This window comes from Mustela nivalis (genome assembly GCF_964662115.1).
Source record: "Mustela nivalis genome assembly, chromosome: 9".
NCBI lineage: Eukaryota > Metazoa > Chordata > Mammalia > Carnivora > Mustelidae > Mustela > Mustela nivalis.
This window is the reverse complement of record NC_139028.1, coordinates 59,231,630-59,251,705: the sequence shown is the minus strand read 5'-3', so window position 1 is coordinate 59,251,705 and position 20,076 is coordinate 59,231,630. Positions and strand designations below refer to the sequence as shown.

General features: G+C 38.9%; 1 protein-coding gene across 1 annotated transcript in view; it reads right to left on the bottom strand.

Moving 5' to 3' along the window:
* The window catches only part of GAB2 (GRB2 associated binding protein 2), a 190,051-nt gene that overhangs the window by 52,026 nt on the left and 117,949 nt on the right, over positions 1–20,076 (bottom strand). Inside the window, exon 2 of the mRNA XM_082749544.1 lies at positions 1,481–1,781. Within this exon, the coding sequence (XP_082605670.1) occupies positions 1,481–1,781 (301 nt within the window). The remainder of the gene's footprint in view (positions 1–1,480; positions 1,782–20,076) is intronic.

Sequence of the window (20,076 nt, the reverse complement as noted above, 5' to 3'; positions counted from 1 at the left end):
ATAAGAGGTAAGGGCTAGCAAGCAAGCAGAGAAAAGGGAACCTTTGTACACTGCTCGCAGGAACGTAAACTGGTATAGTCCGTATGGAAAATGGTATGGAGGGTCCTCAAAAAATTAAAAATGGAACTACCATATGATCCAGCAACTCTTCGGGTATAGATCTGTAGGAACTGCAATCATTACCTTGGAGAGATAGCTACAGCTCCATGTCCTCTCCAGCATTACTTACAGTAGCCAAAATGTGCCAGCAACCTGGGTCCACTAATGCATGAATGGACAAAGAAAATTCTGTAGATGTACTATCGCCCAGCTGTAAGGAATAAGCAAGGGTTCCTCACACCCTTGTCACTCAGGATGAAACTGTGAAAAGTCACTCATGCCTACATCCCACCCTGAGATTCCTAGCGAGCTGATCTGGCACAGATCCTTCGCATCAACATTTAAAAAATTGTCCTCTTTAATTCTGTCGTGTGACCCACTTTAAGAACTACTGATTGAAGTTCTCCACCTGCCTCAGAAAAACACCTGTTTCTCAGTCATCCCCAGGTTGGGGATGAGCCCAAACAAAATCAAAGAGCATTTCTGCAACTTAAAAACTCAGTTTAAAAAGTTAGGCTACCCAGAGCATCTCAGTGGCTCAGTCAATCAAATGTGGGACTCCTGGTTTTGGCTTGGGCCATGATCCTTGGGTCATGGGATCAAGTCCTGCGATGAACCCTGCATCAGCCCCCCGTGTTGAGCCCCAAAGCCCCATGTTGGGTTCTGTGCTCGGAGGGGGATCTGCTTGGGGATCTCTCTCCCTCTTCCTCTGCTCCTCTCTCCACTTACACTCCCCGCACGCTCTCTCTCAAATAAATAAATCTTAAACAATACAAAGTTGGGCTACTCTTTTGTGAAAGTCAACAAAACCCAAACATATCTCAGTATTTCCACCTTTTACCTGTCTCCTCCCATGTGAATATAAAAGAACACTGGATTATGCATCAACAAGAATCACAGAGGACCCCAAACCAACAGACAAAACAATGTGGCAAGTGTAACTGTGCAGGGCAGTCTGAAGCAGATGGGCTAGAGCAGACAGAGGTGGACCAGAGCAGGAATCCCAGCGTGAGCTGCCCGACAGGCTGAGTGTCAGGTAAGAGCACAGAGCACTAGGAAGCAGAGGGAAGGGGGGAAAGGTGCAGGGCTGACAAAGGAGGTGGTGCTGAGGGACCTGAAGAAACGCCCCAAAGTACCTTAATTTCATCATCACCTCAACACATTTCCGGTTCCCATCTGAATGTAAGTAGGGCCAGGGGTCCCTCTGGTTTTCGGCCAAACCCTTCACACCCTTAACCCTTTGCCATTTACTCCTCTGCAGAGAGGAAAGCTGCTCTCCTTGCTTAGGGAGTCCGAAGGCCTTCATCGTAGCCCCAACAGCTAAGCCCTCTGCAGGAAGCACCTTGTCCCCTGGGAGAAAGGTTCGTGTTAGTCCTCCTACCTGTGCTCTCCTCAGCCTGATTGAAGCCACAGATCTGGCAGATGCTCTGGACCCACTTATTCATGTCCTCCTCCGTCTCGGCCACCAGATAAAAGGTGCGCTCGCTGGTCTTGATGTCAAACACAAAACTATCCTGCAGCTCCTTCTTGTTGAAGGTCAGGCCCGCATCCACCTGCTCACAGAAGTTCAGGTTGATGATCCTCAAGGGCTTCTTAGAGTGATCATTCTTGTAGTACTCCAGAACATCTGGGTCACCGCTCATCCGACCACTCCGCAGGATAAACCAGCGTTTCTTCCAGGCCTGAATAAGAAGAATGAGTAAGAGGGGGAAAAAGTTATTAGTAATTTCAAAGCATCTCACAGGTGTTCAGAGAGCACTAGGTTAAGGGCAGGGACTGTTGCACCTGCAGGCTGGACATGGCCTCACCTCTCTTTCATACTTCCCCAGAGTTTAAAAATTGGAGGATGATTTTAGAGTGCATGTTAGTGCAACATTTTACTATGGAAACAGGGTCTTATCACTATGAAATGAGAGGTGGGATTCCCATTTTTTAGATCAAGAAGTTAGATGGAGACTAAAACATTTCCAAGGAATTACTCCCTAGGTTAGAATACAGACTCAAAGCCCTAGTACTTTTATTCAGGTGGAACTTGCAAAAACTAAAGCATCTCGGTATATGGACAGGGACCCCACCAAGGCATGGTGAGTTGAAGAAATGTCACATGTAGGAAGGAGCAGAAAAACAAGTTCCCAGACTGTTAGTACATTGTGCTTTTTACCAAATGATGATGCCTTGGAAGAGTCACATAGAAAGCCTTCTACAACTTCTCGGAAGCACAGAACTTCAGGACTGTTTTCGCTCTCTTGCTCACTGTGATGGCCCGAGTACTTATGATCGGGCCTTGCACAGATGAAGCCCTTAACACGTACTACTGAATAAACTCCTTGTATCATGCCATACGATAGAATTTAACACTTGATTACATATTACGCTGTCCTCTACATTCCATCTCTTCAACAAGACAGCGCCATCTGTGAGCAGACACCATTACAAAGTGGTAAACAGATGTTACAGGTAATGGCACTTTGGGGAGAGTCTACGTTTAACCACTGACTTGCGGTGTGATCTGCAGGTTAAGTCACTTCCTACTTTGGAGCTGGCTTCTGTGTAGAATGAGAATCAACATCACCACTACCTGCCGTAGCCACCTGGCAGAGCCAGAGCCCTTGCTACACAACCCTGACTCACGACAAATGCCAAGGACTGGATTACTGTATTGCAAGGGGGCCTCCAGGTTACCCCCAGATCCTACCACAGTTGCCTAGTCTATGATTTTCTCTTGCTCTTTGGCAACAGTCTCTGAAACTTCTCCCCTTTAAATCTCCAGCATGTTCACTCTTTTTGTTTCATAGAAAATATAAGCAATTAAGGGAATTTACACATGCTCCCTCACCAAATTTACCCACCAGCCTGCCTCTCTAGCAAAGTAGCCTGTTACTAAAGAGCATGCACAGTTCATCTGATCTAAAGCCAACCCCTTCCATTTGTGCACCCCCTCTCACCTACTAGGGGACACCACTGGGTCATTCTCCCATTCTCTGGAATCACTGCATTTTCCCTTCCTACTAGGATCATTCCCTTCAGGACACCAACATTCCTCATTCTGGGAAAAAAATTTAAAGCTTGACTTGATCCCACATTCCCCTCCAATTCTGGCCCAGTTTTCTGCTTCACTTTACACTAAAACTTCAAAAAGTTTTCTATACTACTGGGTCTTTTGTTTTCTCTCTTCCCATTCTTTTTTGGAAAGCTATCTAATCAGGCTGCCCCACCCCTATCATTGACAGAACTCAAGAAAGGTCTCAAAGACATCAAGGTGGCTAAGGACACTTTCGGGATTTACTTGCTCTCTCAGCAACACCTGATATTGGTTGTTCTGTCATCTTTGAAGCACCTTTTTCCCTTGGCCTCAGAACTCACCCTCAAATCCCCTATTCTCCCTGATCTCTCTTTTTCAGGCTCCAATGCTGGTTCCTTCTCATCTCCTTGACCTCTAAATATTGGAATGCTCCCACACTCAATTCTCAGACTCTCTTCTCTCTCTACATCACAGCTTAACCATCTACTTGCTGCAACTCCCAAATTTATTCCTCTGGCCAAGACCCATCTATTGAACTCCAGAGTCTTCTATCTAACTCTTCACTAATAGGCATCTTAAACCCAATGTGCTCAAGACCATTCTTCCTGCAATCTTCCCTGTCTCAGTTCACAGCGGCTTCCTCCTTCCAGGTGCTCAGATCAAAAATCTTGAAGTCATCATTGACTACTTTCACATTCCAATTCTAATCCAACAACGAATCCTATGGGTTCGAACAGCTCAAAATACAAGTACAATTGGTCTCTTTGCACCTCCACTGTTACTCACTTGGTCTAGCCCACCATTTTGTGGTCTTCCTTTTTCCACCCTTTCATCCTGCAAATGAGGCTCAACATGGAAGTTGATATAAATCAAATCATGTCACTTCTCTGCACAAAATTCCCAAAAGCTTTCATCCCAGAGTAAAACCCAAAATCTGCAAAATGGCCAGTGGGTCTGACTTAACGGTCACCTTTCTCCCATCCTACATCTCTTACACTATCTCCTGCTACTCTCTACCTTGGCCATTCTGCTCTCACCACATTGGCCCCATACTTCTGCCTCAGGGTCTTTGCTCTAGGTGTTCCCTTTGCCTGGAATACTCTTCTCCCAGACATCTTCCATTCAAGTTTCTATTCAAATGTTCTATTACTGGGTGTAGTGGGGGGGCATTCCTGATCAACCAACCCTAACACTCTCTTTCTCCCTTACTCTGCAATAGTGGTTTTACTACTTCTCATACCACCCAAAATACCACATTTTTTTGAGTTTCTGTCTCTACCTCCCAAAATGCAAACAACAGGGCAAAGATTGGTTCTTTTTATTCCATGCTGTACCTTCAGTCTTTAGAATAGTGCCTGACATATAGCTGGCTATCAATGAATATGTATTGGATTAATTGACTAATCATTTTTCTTATGTGAACTCCTTACAGCATCTAGTAGGTTATAGGGATATAACTGGTGCCTAATAAGCCTTAGACTGAAATGAAGAAAAGGTATAGACAGGATAGAGCTGAGGGAAATAAAAAAATAAGCACTATTTATTTAGTGACCTAAAATCTTGCCCAGGCCACTGCCTACAGAATTCTGTGTGTGCTTGTGTGTGTGTGTGTGTGTGTGTGTGTGTGCATGCAGCAGGTGCCTGCATATACAAGTGTGTGCATAGCAAGGAGCATTTTAAAAATGTACTGTCAATAGTTTAGCTTGTGCTTCAGTTCATGTGTCCCCTTCAGTCTCTGCAGAAAGGGCTATCTCCAAATCGCTGGTGTGCAGGTGCGAGCATAAATACACACCGACACACCCTCTGAAACAAGAAAAAGGTGTCTGCTACAGATAACATCGGAGCCTGTCAGGTTCTGCTTCCAAGGAAGTGGTGCAGGCGGATAAATGACGGCCCATCAAGTGCTGATGAATTTATGACAGTGCAGGCAAAGCTGTCTGGTCTAGTCCCCAATTCACATCCCTCTTCTGCCACACCACTTTCTCTCCAAGTCAATGCACATTTAAAAAAAAAAAAAAATCAAACAACCGAGAACCAAGTATAACCAACTCTGAAAAGTCTAGCTGCAATGACAACTTCTCTGATCCTCTCAGCTGAAACAGACCTCTACTTCCTCTAAGCCTTCATACACTTTTTATGTACTTTTTATGACCTGTCATTTTTTTGCAACATATTACACATATTTTGGTATTTGTTGTTTCTTTCCAAGTAAATTATGAACAACATCTCCTATTCTTCCATGAATTTTTATGGTAGGCTTTTGCTAAATGTTACTAAGAAAGGGTCTTTATTGCTGAAACTTTCTTATCTCTCTGCCCTCATTTATGCCTCCTTCCTTCCTCCTTTCCATTCATCCATTGAACAGATATTTGTTTAGTGCTTATGATGATAAAGGGATTATTTTAGATGCTGAGGATACAGCAAAACTTCCTGATTTCATAGAACTCACTATAGGTTCTTAAAAAATTACATATTATTCTTCAAATATGCCACACAATTGCATGACTTGATGTCTTTGCACAACCTACTGCATGTTCCTAGAATGACTTTCTCCTCACTGCCTATCTAGAAAATTCCTATGTACCCTCAGGGCCATCTTGTATCACTACTGCTGGAAGGTGTTTACTAACTTCCCCAGGTAGAGCTGGTGCTCCTGTCTTATATTCCCTTCATAGCTTGTGCTTTCTTTGGCATTTCAACTGTTTATATACCTTCCTCTCCTTTAAGCTGTGAACATCTTGATGCTAGGGTCCTATGTAGTCAAAAGTTACTTGGCAAAATGCTTGGTGTATTTGAGAACTCAGCAAAGATCTGCTGACTTTCTTCACTTTATAAATATATTAACTTATTCAAACTAATAAGTGCAGTTTAAATATATAAATGTTCACAGAAGGAAGAAGGAAAGGAGGACAGACAGCAAGAGAATTAGAGCAAAGAGATTAAGAAAGATAAAGGTATACTGTGGATTCTTTATGATGTGAGTTCTTTAGCATCTTGTTCCCTTCATTCTGTTAGGAACACTGGCCATTAATAAATATTTATAAGGAAATCTGGGACCTTCAGCTTGAAAGTGTCCATGATACAGAAATGAAAAATCTACGGTTGGATGACTGACACATAAGGCAAGAAGAACATGAGAACATGAGTCCTGAATATGGTATTAAGAAGAAAGCTTTTTCAGGATTGTTCTTTTATCTATACAAAATCTCTTACAAAAATTAAGCTAAAATGGATCATGGACTTGAATATAAAAGGCAAAGAGAATTCAGCAAGATATAAAAAGAATTATATAAGATAACCAAGTGGGGCTTGTCCCAAGGATGTAAAACTAATTCAAAATTCAAAACTCAGTGTAATCCACCAAGTTAACAGGCTAAAGAAAACGACATGGTCCTATCAATTGATGCAGAAAAAAGCATTTGACAAAATTTGACAACTATTCATAATAAAAACTCAAAAAAATAGGATGAGGGGTGAGCTTCCCTAGTTTGATAAAAAGCATCAACAAAAGATCAACACCAACATTATACTTTGTATTGAAAGACCTAATGCTTTTCCCCTAAAATCAGGAATAAGGCAGGGATGTCTGCTCACTCACAACACTCTTATTCAACACATTGCTGAAAATTCTAGCCAGGGCAATAAAGAAATAGATATAAAAGGCATAGAGATGATAAAGGAAGAAAAAAATTGTCCTTCTTTGCAATGACATAATTTTACACATAGAAAATCCCAAGGAATTTAGAAAAAAATACTCAAAAAACTCCTGGAACTAATAAGTGAGCCCATCAAGGTCACATGATACAAGATGAATATATAAAAATCAATTTGCTAATATATACCAGCAGTGAATACAAATAAAAATAAAATGCCATTCATAGTTTAAATAAATATAAATAAAAATAAAATGCCTTTCATAGTTTTTAAAAAATGAAATAGGTATAAATGTATCAAAATATGCTGATGGCTATACAATGCTGATGAAAGAAAAAAAAAAAAAAACAAATGGAGAAGTGTACCATATTCATGGATTAGAAGACTCAATATAGTACATCTCACCAAACTTATACTCAGATTTGACATAATTTCTATCAAAATCTCAGCAAGAGCTTTTATAGATGTAGACAAAATTACAGGCAAAGAAAGGCAAAGAAAGTGCAACAGCTAAAACAATTTTGAAAAGGAAGATAAAGGGGGGTTGTTAATTCACTAGATTCCAAGAATTATTATATACCTTCAGTTCTCAAGATTATGTGGTGCTGGCAGAAGCACACACATAGAACAAAGGAAAAGAACCCAGAAACAGCCCCACACAAATATGCTCAACTGATTGCTGATGAAGATGAAAAAGCAATTCAGTGGAAGAAAGACAGTCTTTTCAATAAATAATGCTGAAGCAATTGGGAATCCATAAAAAGTGAATGGGCCTCAATTTAAATCTCACCTCTTATACAAGAACTAACTCAAAATGAATTATGGACTTAAATGTAAAACTATAAAACATTTAGGGGGAAAAAAAAACTGTGAAGGAAATCAATCAGATCTAGAGCTAAGCAAGAGTTCTTAGACTTGACACCAAAAGCATAATCCATAAAAGGACAAGCTTATAAATTAGACTTCAATGAAATGTAACACTTTTGCTCTTCAAAAGCCTTTGTTAAGAGGACAAAAGACACATACAGTCTGACAGTAAAGGGATGTAAATGGAAGTGAGAAAAAAAGCCAGGATGTCATTACTTGTATCAGAGGAAAAAGACTTTAAAATAAAGACTGTAATAAGGGACAAAGTAGAGCATTTCATAATGATAAAGAGATCAATCCAAAAAGAAGATATGGCAATTGAAAATATCTATGCTCCCAACAGAGGAGCACCTAAACACATAAAGCAATCTGTAACAGACATAAAGAGAGAAACTGACAATAACACAATAACGGTAGGGGACTTTAACATCCGACTTCATCAATAAATAGATCATGTAGAGAGAAAATCAATACAGAAATAATGCCTTTGAATGACACATTAGCCTGGAAGGACTTAAAAGATAGCAGAATATTCTATCAAAAAAAAACAGAATACACATTCTTTTCAAATGCACATGAAACATTCTTGAGGAAAAATTGCATGACAGGCAACAAAAAAAGTCTCAGTAAATTTAAGAAGATTGAAATCATATCAAGTATCTTTTCTGACCAAAACAGCAGGAAACTAGATATCAACTACAATAAAAAACAAAATAGGGGCACTTGGGTGGCTCGGTTCATGAAGTGTCTGACTATTTCAGTTCAGGTCTTAATATCAGGGTGTTGAGTTTGGGGCCTGAACTGGGCTCCATGCTGGGAGTGGAATCTACTTAAAAACAAAAAACAAAAAAACTAGAGGGGAACCTGGGTGGCTCAGTCAGTTAATCATCTTTCTTCAGCTCAGGTCATGACCCCAGGGTCCTGGGATCGAGCCCCACATTGGGCTCCCTGCTTAGGGAGCCTGCTTCTCCCTCACCTTCAGCCTACTTGTGCGCTCTCTCTCTGTCAAATAAATAAACAAATAGAATCTAAATAAATAAATAAAATATTAATCTGTTAAAAAACACATAAAAACCCCCCAAAACTAGAAAAATCACAAACATATGGAGGCTAAACAACATGCTACTATATAACCAATGAGTTAACAAAGAGATAAAAAAAAAATAAAAAAAACACACAGAGACAAACAAAAATGAAAACACAATGGTCCAAGATCTTTGGGATATGATGAAAGCAGTCCTAAGAGGGAAGCTTATAGCGATACAGGTCTACTTCAAGAAATAAGAAAAATCTTAAATAAATGATCTAACTTTATATTTAAGGGAACTAGAAAAAGAAGAACAAACAAAGCCCAAGGTTAATAAATGGAAGGAAATAATAAAGATCACAGCAGAGATAACTGAAGTCAAAACTAAAAAAAAGTAGGAAATATCAATGAAATCAAAAGTTGGTTCTTTGAAAAGATAAAGGAAGGGGCACCTGGGTGGCTCAGTGGGTTAAGCCTCTGCCTTCGGCTCAGGTCACGATCCCAGGGTTCTGGGATCAAGCCCCACATCGGGCTCTCTGCTCAGCAGGGAGCCTGCTTCCTCCTCTCTCTCTGCCTGCCTCTCTGCCTACTTGTGATCTCTGTCTCTCAAACAAATAAATAAAATCTTAAAAAAAAAATAAAAAAATAAAGGAAACTGCTAAACTTTTAGTTAGACTCACCAAGGAAAAGAAAAAAAAAAAAGAGAGGACTCAAATAAAACCAGAAATGAAGGAGAAGAAATTACAACCAGTACCAGACAGTACCATAAAGATTATAAGAGACTACTATAGAAAATTACATGCCAACAAACTGATAACCTGTGACCTACAAGAAATAAATTCCTAGAAACACACAATCTCCAAAACTAAATTAAGAAGAAACAGAAAATTAGAATAGCTCAATTATTAGTAACAAAAGTGAATTGGTAATAATAAAAAGACAACTCCCAACAAATTAATAATCCAAGCCAAAATGGCTTAATATATGAATTCTACCAAATATTAAAGAATAATAAATACTTATTTGTCTCAAACTATTCCAAAAAACAGAATAGATAGGAAAGCTTCCAAATTCTTTATATAAGACCAGCATTACCCTGATACTAAAACCAGAAAAAGATATATAAAATAAAACAAAACTATAAGCCAATATCACAGATGAACATAAATCTAAAAATCCTCAACAAAGTATCAACACACCCAATTCAACAATGCATTAAAAGGATCATTCATGCTTTTCCTATAGGAGCCACAGGGTTGAGAGGAGCATGGCGCTCTCCTCTCCCTGCAACAGTGTGTGCTCCTCCACTGACATCAGTGTACTGTGAAAAGGGGGAGTCATCAGGCAAAAATTTTAACTTTGCTTGCTGTGTTCAAATCTCCCATTTGACCTGATATTGTGAACTTTGTTCACAACAACTTGTATAGAAACAAAAATAGCCATATGCTGTAAGTGAATTCAAACCAGTGCTGAATCTTAGGGTACTGGTAGAGCTGTGGTTCAAATTCCCAGAGTTTGAGGTGGTGACACTTACCATTCTGGCCAGAGTGCTTTTGGAAATATGTGTCACATGTATGGACCAATGCAAACCTGGTGCTGTTGGCACTCCAGAGTGAACACAACACAGAAGTGATATGCCATTGGCTCTGCCTGGGCTGCCTCAGCTTTACCAGTGCTGGTCATGTCTAAAAGTCATGATATTGCCAAAGTTCCTGAACTTCTTTTGATAGCTGAAGATAAAGTTAAAGACTGCAAGAAGACCTAGGAGGATGTTTTACTTCATAAGAAAATTAAAGCTTGGAATTGCATGAAAAAGGTCTATGCCTCTCAGTGAATGAGAGCTGGCAAAGGCAAAATAAGAAATAGTCATTGTATTCAGCACAGAGGACTCTACAACATTTATAATGAGGACACGGAGTCATCAAGGCCTTTGGAAACATTCCCGAATTACTTTACTTAATGTAACCAAACTGAAAATTTTTAAATTTGCTCCTGATGGGCATGTGTCACATTTCTGCAAATTAGATGATCTGCAAGTATGTCACTTGGCATAAGCCTGCCTCCCCTCAAAAGAAACTACAACCTTCTAATGCATAAGATGCTTAATACAGACCTTAGCAGAATCTTGAAAAACCCAGAGATCCAAAGAGCCCTCCAAGCACTGTGCAAGAAGATTCCAGAGTCCTGAAGAAGAAACCACCGAAAAACCTGAGAATCATGTTGAAGCTACACCTATATGCAAAGTCCATGTGCCAGAACACCATTCTTTGCCAGGCCAAGAAATACAGACTCCGGATGGATAAGGCAAATTAGAAGCTAAAGCATAGGAGAAGGGGTTTCCAGGCCAGAAGACTGTGGTAGGGAAGAAAGGAAAGAAGGCTTTTGGTGCTAAGAAGCAGAAGAAACCCTTGGTGGGGGGGGAAAAAAAACACTGCATAAAAAGCTAAATTTGTTTATTCCATAAAAGTCAAATCATTTTGGACAGCAAATTTTGAATAAAGATCTGATCAAAGGCAGTGAGAAAAAAAAAAAAAAAAGGTTCATTCACCACAATCAAGTGGGATTTATTCTGGGGATGCATGGACGGTTCAATATCCACAAATCAACCAATGTGATATATCACATTAACAAAATGAAGGATAAAAACCATATAATCATATCAATAGATGCAGAAAAGGCACCTAATAAAATTCAATACCCATTCATGATAAAAACTCTCAACAAAGTTGGTTTAGAGGGAATATAGGGCCACATAATAAAAGCCATAGATGAAAAACCCACATCTAACATCACACTCAATGGTGAAAAAGTAAATGCTTTTCCTTTAAGATTAGGAAAAAGACACAGATATCCACCCTTGTCACTTTTATTTAATATAGCACTGGAAGTCCTAGTTAGCAGCAAGCAGGAAGAAAAATAAAAGGCATCCAAATTGGTAAGGAAGAAGTAAAACTTTCACTATTTGAAGATGACATGATACTACACATAGAAAACCCTAAAGAATTTACCAAAATATTATTAGAATTGATAACTGAATTTAGTAAAGTTGCAGGATGCAAATTTAATATACAGAAATCTGTTGTGTTTCTATGCACAAATAATGAAGTCGCAGAAAGAGAAACTAAGAAACAACCCCATTTACAATTGCACCAAAAGAAAAAAAAAAAAAAAAAGATAGGAATAAATTTAACCAAGGCGACAAATGACCTATACTCTGAAAACTATTAGAAGGTAATGGAAGAAATTGAAGATGATACAAACAAATGAAAAGCTATATCATATTCATGAACTAGAAAAATTATTAGTGTTAAAATGTTCATACTATGCAAAGCAAATGACAGATTCAATGCAGTCCCTATCAAATACCAAAAGGATTTTTCACAAAATTAGAACAAATAATACTAAAATTTAGATGTTACCACAAAAGACCCTGAAGAGGCAAAGTAATCCTGAGAAAGAACAAAGTTGGAGGCATCACAATCTCAGATATCAAGATATACTACAAAGCTATATTAATCAAAACAGTATGGTACTGGCACAAAAATAAGCACAAAGATCAATCGAATAGGATAGGGAGCCCCCCCCCCCAAATACTCATGCTTATAAGGTCAATTAATCTATGACAAAGCGAGCAAGAATATACAATGGAGAAAAGACATTCTCATCAATGGTGTTGGGAGAACTGGACATCTACCTGCAAAAGAATGAAATTTCTTAAACCAAAACCACACACAAAAATTAACTCAAAATGGGTTAAAGACCTAAATATGAGACCTGAAACCATAAAACTCCCAAATGAAAACATAGGCAATAGTCTTTTGAACATCAGCTTCAGCAATAAATTTATGGATATTGTTCCTCGGACAAGGGAAACAAAAGCAAAAATAAACAAGTGGGACTATACCAAAGTAAAAAGTTTTTGCACAGTTAAGAAAACCACCAACAAAACAAAAAAGCAACCTACTGGGTGGGAGAAGATATCTGCAAATGATTTATCTGATAAAGGGTTATATAAAAAGTATATAAAGAACTTACACAACTTAATGGCAAAAAATAAAAAACTGAATTATAGAATGGGCAGAGGACTTGAGTAGACATCCCAAAGAAGACATACAGATGGCTAACAGACAAATGAAAAGATGCTCAATATCACTCATCATCAGGAAAATGCAAATCAAAACCACAATAAGCCTCACACCAGTCAGAATGGCTATTATTTTTTTTTTAATTTATTAATTTGACAGACAGAGATCACAAGTAGGCAGAGAGGCAGGCAGAGAGAGAGGGGGAAGCAGGCTCCCCGCTGAGCAGAGAGCCCGATGTGGGACTCGATCCCAGGACCCTGAGATCATGACCTGAGCCGAAGGCAGCGGCTTAACCCACTGAGCCACCCAGGCGCCCCCAGAATGGCTATTATTAAAAAGAAATAACAAGCATTGGTGAGGATGCAGAGAAAAGGAAACACTTGTGCACAAGGGTTGGTGAAATGCAAATGAATCCTTGTGCACAAAGGTTGGTGAAGATGTAAATTGGTGCAATCACTGTGGAAAACAATATGGCAATTACTCAAAAACTTAAAAACAGAAATACCACACGATCTGGTAATTCTACTCCTGGGTATTTATACCTCCCCACTAATCCCTAAAACACTTATCCCTAAAATCCCTAAAAACACTTATTCAAAAAGATATATGCACTTCTTTTTTTTTTTTTTTTAAGATTTTATTTATTTGACAGACAGACCACAAGTAGGCAGAGAGGCAGGCAGAGAGAGAGAGAGAGAGGAGGAAGCAGGCTCCCCACTGAGCAGAGAGCCCGAGCCCGATGCGGGGCTCGATCCCAGGACCTGAGCTGAAGGCAGAGGCTTTAACCCACTGGGCGACCCAGGTGCCCCAGATATATGCACTTCTATAGTCATTTCAGCATTATTTACAATAGCCAAGATATGGAAACAATTCAAATGTCTATCCACAGATGAATGAATAAGAAGATGTGGTATACACACCCACAGACACCTCCCCCTGCCCCATGGATGTCACTTACCCATTAAAAGAGTGAGATCTTGCCATTTGTGACAACATGTATGGACCTAGATGGTATTATGCTAAGTGAAATAAGTTAGTCAGAGAAAGACAAACACCATATGATTTCACTTACTGGTGGAATCTAAAAATCAAAACAAGCAAACAACAACAAACCAGAAACAGATTCATAAATGCAGAGAAAAAACTGGCAGTTGCTAGAGGGGAGGGGACTGGGGAGAATGTGTGAAATAGCTGAAGGGAATAAAGAGGTATAAACTCCCAGTCATAAAATAAGTCACAGAGATGAAAATATAGTATAGGGAATATAGTCAATAATACTGTAATAATGTTGTATGATGACAGATGGTAACACTATCATGATGAACACTGCAGTGTATAGAACTGTCAAATCACTATGTTGTGCACCTCAAACTAATAACATTATGTATCAAGTATACTTAAATAATAAAAATTTTAAAAAGGTAAAAAGACAAGCTGTAGAGTGGGAGAAAGTATTTGCAAAACACATATTCAACAAAGAATAATGTTTAGAACATATAAAGAACTCTCAAGACTTAACAGGGGCGCCTGGGTGGCTCAGTGGGTTAAAGCCTCTGCCTTCGGCTCGGGTCGTGATCCCAGCGTCCTGGGATCGAGCCCCACATCGGGTTCTCTGCTCAGTGGGGAGCCTGCTTCCTCCTCTCTCTCTCTGCCTGCCTCTCTGCTTACTTGTGGTCTCTGTCTGTCAAATAAATAAATAGAATCTTTAAAAAAAAAAAAAAGACTTAACAGTTAAAAGAGGGAAATGATCTAATTAAGACAAAGGCAAAAGACATGAAAAGACATTTCACTGAAGAGAATATACAGATGGCAAATAAGCACACCCAAAGATACTCAATAGCTTTAACCATTCTGGAAACACAACTAAAACACACTGAGGTATCATCCCAGACTTATCAGAATGGTTAAAATAAAACATTGTAACAACACAAAATGCTGGCGATGAGGCAGAGAAAATGGGTCACTCACTCAAACATTGTTGGTAATAATCTAAAATGATATAGCCACCCTGGAAAACAATTTGGCCTTTTTTGTTATTTTTGTTGTTCATTTTGTTTTTTTTTTTGGGAGGGGGGCTCTCTTGACCCACTGCTCAATCTCATGACCTTGAGTCGATCAAGAGTTGAAATCCAGAGTCGATGTTTAACTGACTGAGCCACCCAGGTACCCCAACTTTGGCCATTTCTTAAAAACATGCAACTACTATATACCTCAGCAATTACTCTCCTGGTATTTATTCCAGATAAATAAAGATTTCTTTCATACAAAGACTTGTACAGGAATGTTTAAATTTTATTTATCATAGCTCCAAATTGGAGCAATCTAAGTGTCCTTCAGTGGGTGAATGGCTAAGTAAACTGTGATATATCTCTATCATAGAATACTACACAGCAATTAAAAAAAAAAAAGTACTGACACACGCAAAATCTTGAATGCATCTCGAGAGAGTTATGCTAAGACAACAAAGCCAATCCCCAAAAGACTACATACTGCACAACTGCACTAACCTACCATTCTTGAAATGGCAAAATTTAGGAACAGACAGATTAATGGTTGTCAGTAGTTAAGGAGGGGCTTAGAGTGGGACAGATGTGAGTATGGCTGTATGAGAGATTCTTATGGTGATGAAAGTGTTCTGGATCTTGACCATATCAATACCAACATTCTTGTTGTAATATAGTTTTAGAAGATGTTACCACTGCGGGGACACTATAGAGGGTATATAGGCTGTCTGTATTATTTTTACAACTACCTATGAAACTAAAGTCAACTCAAAATAAAGTTTAAGAGGAAACTGCTCCATAAGAGAATTATAATGTTCATAGATTATTGGGGGGGGGGGTTGCCTGGGTGGTGCAGTAAGTTGTTTAAGGGTCCCACTCTTGGTTTCAGCTCAGGTCATGACCTCAGGACCATGGGACTGGTCCATGGTCCCATGGTCCCCAGGTCAGGCTCTGCACTCAGTGCAAAGTCAGCCTGAGATTCTCTCTCCCTCTCCCTCTGCTCTTTCCACTTGTGTTCGCTCTCTAAAATAAATAAAATCTTAAAAAAAAAAAAGGATGTTCATAGATAGGAAATGTATTTGAACAAACCATAAGGAGGAAATGACTGTTTCTCAGAGAAGAAAAATAAACATCATGGAGAGAAAGGTTGTTAATAGCTGGCTGATAACTATGACCAGATCTAGCTGTCCTCAGTCTTTCCCACTCGGGGATGGGGAGAGGACCTTAGGAAATCACAGTGTGAAAATATGAATGAACTTCAGAGTTCAGCCTTCTGAGCAGCAGGACACAAAATGGAGTAGACAAAGAGTCACTGGTATTTCTCAACCTTCCCAACTACATACCAGCTCTAGGGATTCTTGTACTGTAAAAACAAGGCAAGATTCTTGGCCATAGAGAATAAAAGTTCCCAGGTAGACAATAAAAATATACACAAGATGCCAGCTATCTTCTCTTGCTTTTCTGTGTAATAGCCAGTCTCCAAGATAGACCCCAGTGAGTCTCACTTCCTAGTACAGCCTTATGTGGTCCCCCTCCCATGCTGAATAAGGAAGGATGACCAACAGGATATTACATAAATGATAGTGTGTAACTTTGAAGGCTAAGTAGTTAAAGATATGGCAGCTTCTTTCCTGTTCTCCTTTGGAATTAGCTGTCATGTTGTAAGGACACTCAAGCAGTACTGAGGAGGACGGTCCTTGGTGAGGAACTTTGGCCTCCTGCCAGCCATGTGAATGGGCCCTTCTTAAAAGCACATACTTTAGCTCCAGTCAAGTCTTCAGATGCCTGTAGCTGTAGGCAACTTTCTGACTACAATTTCATGACAGAGCTTGAGCCAAATCCACCAAAAGTCAAAGTCTCCAGAATTCCTGACCCAGAGAAACCATAAGAAATATTAAATATTTATTGTTGCTTTAAACCAATAAGTTTTAAACCATTTGTTATGCTACAGTAAATAATGAATACATGCTAGTTTCCATTTCCAGGGCTAGGTGGGTATAACAAAGGTAACCACTGAGAGGAAGGCTATTTAGAAGACTAAAAGAGAGCCTAATAGGCAAATGCAACAGAAGAAACAGACCCATACATACTCCATCACTAGATTTATGAAAAAAGGTGATACTGCTATAGAGGAAAGAATGATTTAAAAAAAAATGGTGACAGGTCATTTGATAACTACAGGGAAAGATTCTTTTTTTTTTTTTTAAGATTTTATTTATTTATTTGACAGAGAGAGCAAGATAGCACAAGCAGGGGGAGCAGAAGAGGGAAAGGGAGAAGCAGGCTCCCCACTGAGCAGGGAGCCTGATGTGGGGCTTGATCCCAGGATCCTGGGATCATGAAATGAGCCCAAGGCCATCGCTTAACCAACTGAGCCACCCAGGTGCCCTAGGGAAAGATTCTTTATCCTTATTTCACGCCATAAGTAAAAATTAATTTCAGATCATTAAAAACCCAAATGTGAAAGATACAGGAATAAAGCATTTAGAGGAAAATGTCTTCATGAGTTTGGGGTAGGCAAAGTTTTCTTGAGTACTCAAAAGTTACTAATACAAGAGAAAAAGTAATCAATGGTACTACATTAAATGTAGTGTCTGGTCCCACCAAGGGGATGGAATGCCAAGTAAGGAAGACACTTACAGTACATATACCCAATGAAGAGCTTATACTCAGTGTGTGTGTATGTGTGTGTGTGTAAATATATTTATATATATATATATATATATATATATATATAATCTCCAACCTCCTATATATTAGCAAGAGAAAGACCACTTGATAGAAAAATTGGCAAATGATCTGAATAGCCACTATACACAAGACTTCTAAAAGGCAATAAGCATATAAAAAGATCTTGATTTCATTAGTCATTCAGAAAATGCAAATTAACACCAGGACAGAACTACCAGAATGGTTATAACAAGGACTGATAATCATAAGCACTGGGAAGAATATGGAGAAATAGAAACTCTCATACATTTTGGCAAGAGTGTAAATTGGTAGAAACATGTTGGGAAACTATGGCAGTATCTACTAAAGCTGAACGTACACCCCAGGACCCTGCAATTCTACTCCTAGTAATTATGTACATATATCCACCAAACTACAGGTACCATATCATGCTTGCTTTTCTATTTTAAGTTCTTAATGTGTACAGTCTGGGTTCTTGTCATAGTTTCCTAACCAGTTGTCCTAATTAAATACTTACCAATGCATTCCGTTTAATCTTCCAGTTCAATCAGAGCAAAATTCTGATCATGTTACTGCTTCCACTCTCCAAAATTTTCATGACTCTCCATCATCTGCACAGCAAAGTCCAATTTCTATGGCTTATGGTTTTTTTTTTTTTAATTTCTTTTCAGTGTAACAGAATTCATTGTTTTTGCACCACACCCAGTGCTCCATGCAATATGTGCCCTCCTTAATACCTACCACCTGGCTCCCCCAACCTCCCACCCTCCGCCCCTTCAAAACCCTCGATGTTTTTCAGAGCCCATAGTTGCTCATGGTTCACCTCCCCTTCCAATTTCCCTCAACTCCCTTCTCCTCTCCATCTCCCCATGTACTCCATGTTATTTGTTATGCTCCACAAATAAGTGAAACCATATGATAATTGACTCTCTCTCTGCTTGACTTATTTCACTCAGAATAATCTCTTCCAGTTCCGTCCATGTTGCTATAAAAGTTGGGTATTCATCCTTTCTGATGGAGGCATAATACTCCCTAGTGTATATGGACCACATCTTCCTTATCCATTCGTCTGTTGAAGGGCATCTTGGTTCTTTCCACAGTTTGGCGACTGTGGCCATTGCTGCTATAAACATTGGGGTACAGATGGGCCTTCTTTTCACTATATCTGTATCTTTGGGGTAAATACCCAATAGTGCAATTGCAGAGTCATAGGGAAGATCTATTTTTAATTTCTTAAGGAATCTCCATACTGTTCTCCAAAGTGGCTGCACCAACTTGCAGCCTACGGGCTTTTTTAATTAAAAATTTTTAAATTTATTTTCAATGTGGTAAAATATGCTGAACATAAAATTTACCATTTTAACTACTCCAAGTGTGGCATCAAGTACATTCACAGTGTTGGAGAGCCATCAACCTCATCCTTCCCCAGAACTCTTTCATCTTCCCCAACTGAAATTCTGGGTCCATTAAACACTAACTCTCTATTCCCCCATTCTATCAGTTCCTAAAAACCACCACTAAACGCTCTGTCTCTATGAATTTAACTACTCATATAGGTGGAATCGTATAATATTTGCCCTTTGTGGCTGGCTTATTTCACTAGCATGAAGTCTTGAATGTTAATCCATGTTGTAGCATGTGTCAGAACTTCCTTCCCTTTTAAGGCTGAATAATATTCTGTCGTGTGTATATATCACATTGTGTTTATCCATTCCATCTGTTGACGCACTCTTGGGTTCTGGGGCTCAGTTTTGGGGCCTTTACAATTTAGTTCAAATCTACTTTTCCATCTCATGTCTACTGCTTTATTTATACTTCGTTATATACACACACATACATTTATATATCTATGCACACGCTGTAACTGCTCAGACCAAGTTGAATGTTCACTGTTTCCTAAACATACTTTTCTACCTCCACACTCCCAATTTCCTCTGATCTGAAAAGCCTCTCAATCTTCCTTCTTTTCTAAATTCTCCAAAGTTTTGCTTATATTCAGTGCTACCAAAAGTGTTACCATTTTTTATCATCCTTCACCCAAAGTTCCAACATCTAGAGCTCTTTCAGAAGAGAGGATCTGGTCTTTCTCTTCCCCAGATCCTCACAAAGGCCTTCCTTTGGTGCATAAGTACTCTTATTTATAGAGTTACACAAAATAGCTAAATTTCATTAAAACACAAGTATACATATCTAGGCTTGAACATCTCATCATGAAACTGTTTTTTCCCATTTTCAATAATAAACTATAGTAAGTCACTTAAAAATATCAAGTAGACAATATGAAGATTTAAAGGATATCCCATTCTGCCTAATTCCTGGTGTAACGCAGCCAGACAGAAGAAACACTATTAATTTAAATCAATGAAAACTCAAAGAAAGTGTCACAAATACAGAGAAATGAGGAGAGCAGAATGAAGGAGATGCTGCAGAATGGGAAGAGAAAAGCTTCAGATCAGAGGGAAAATACCCAAATTACAGTACTAGTTCTTGCTCTACACACTTGCACAAATTTTTAAAACTTTCCTAAGCCTCAATAACCACATATACAAAATGGGTAAAATACAAAACTAATATTAGTACATAGAATAATAAGTAAGTTTAAAAATCTATTGTAAAAAAATAAGTTAA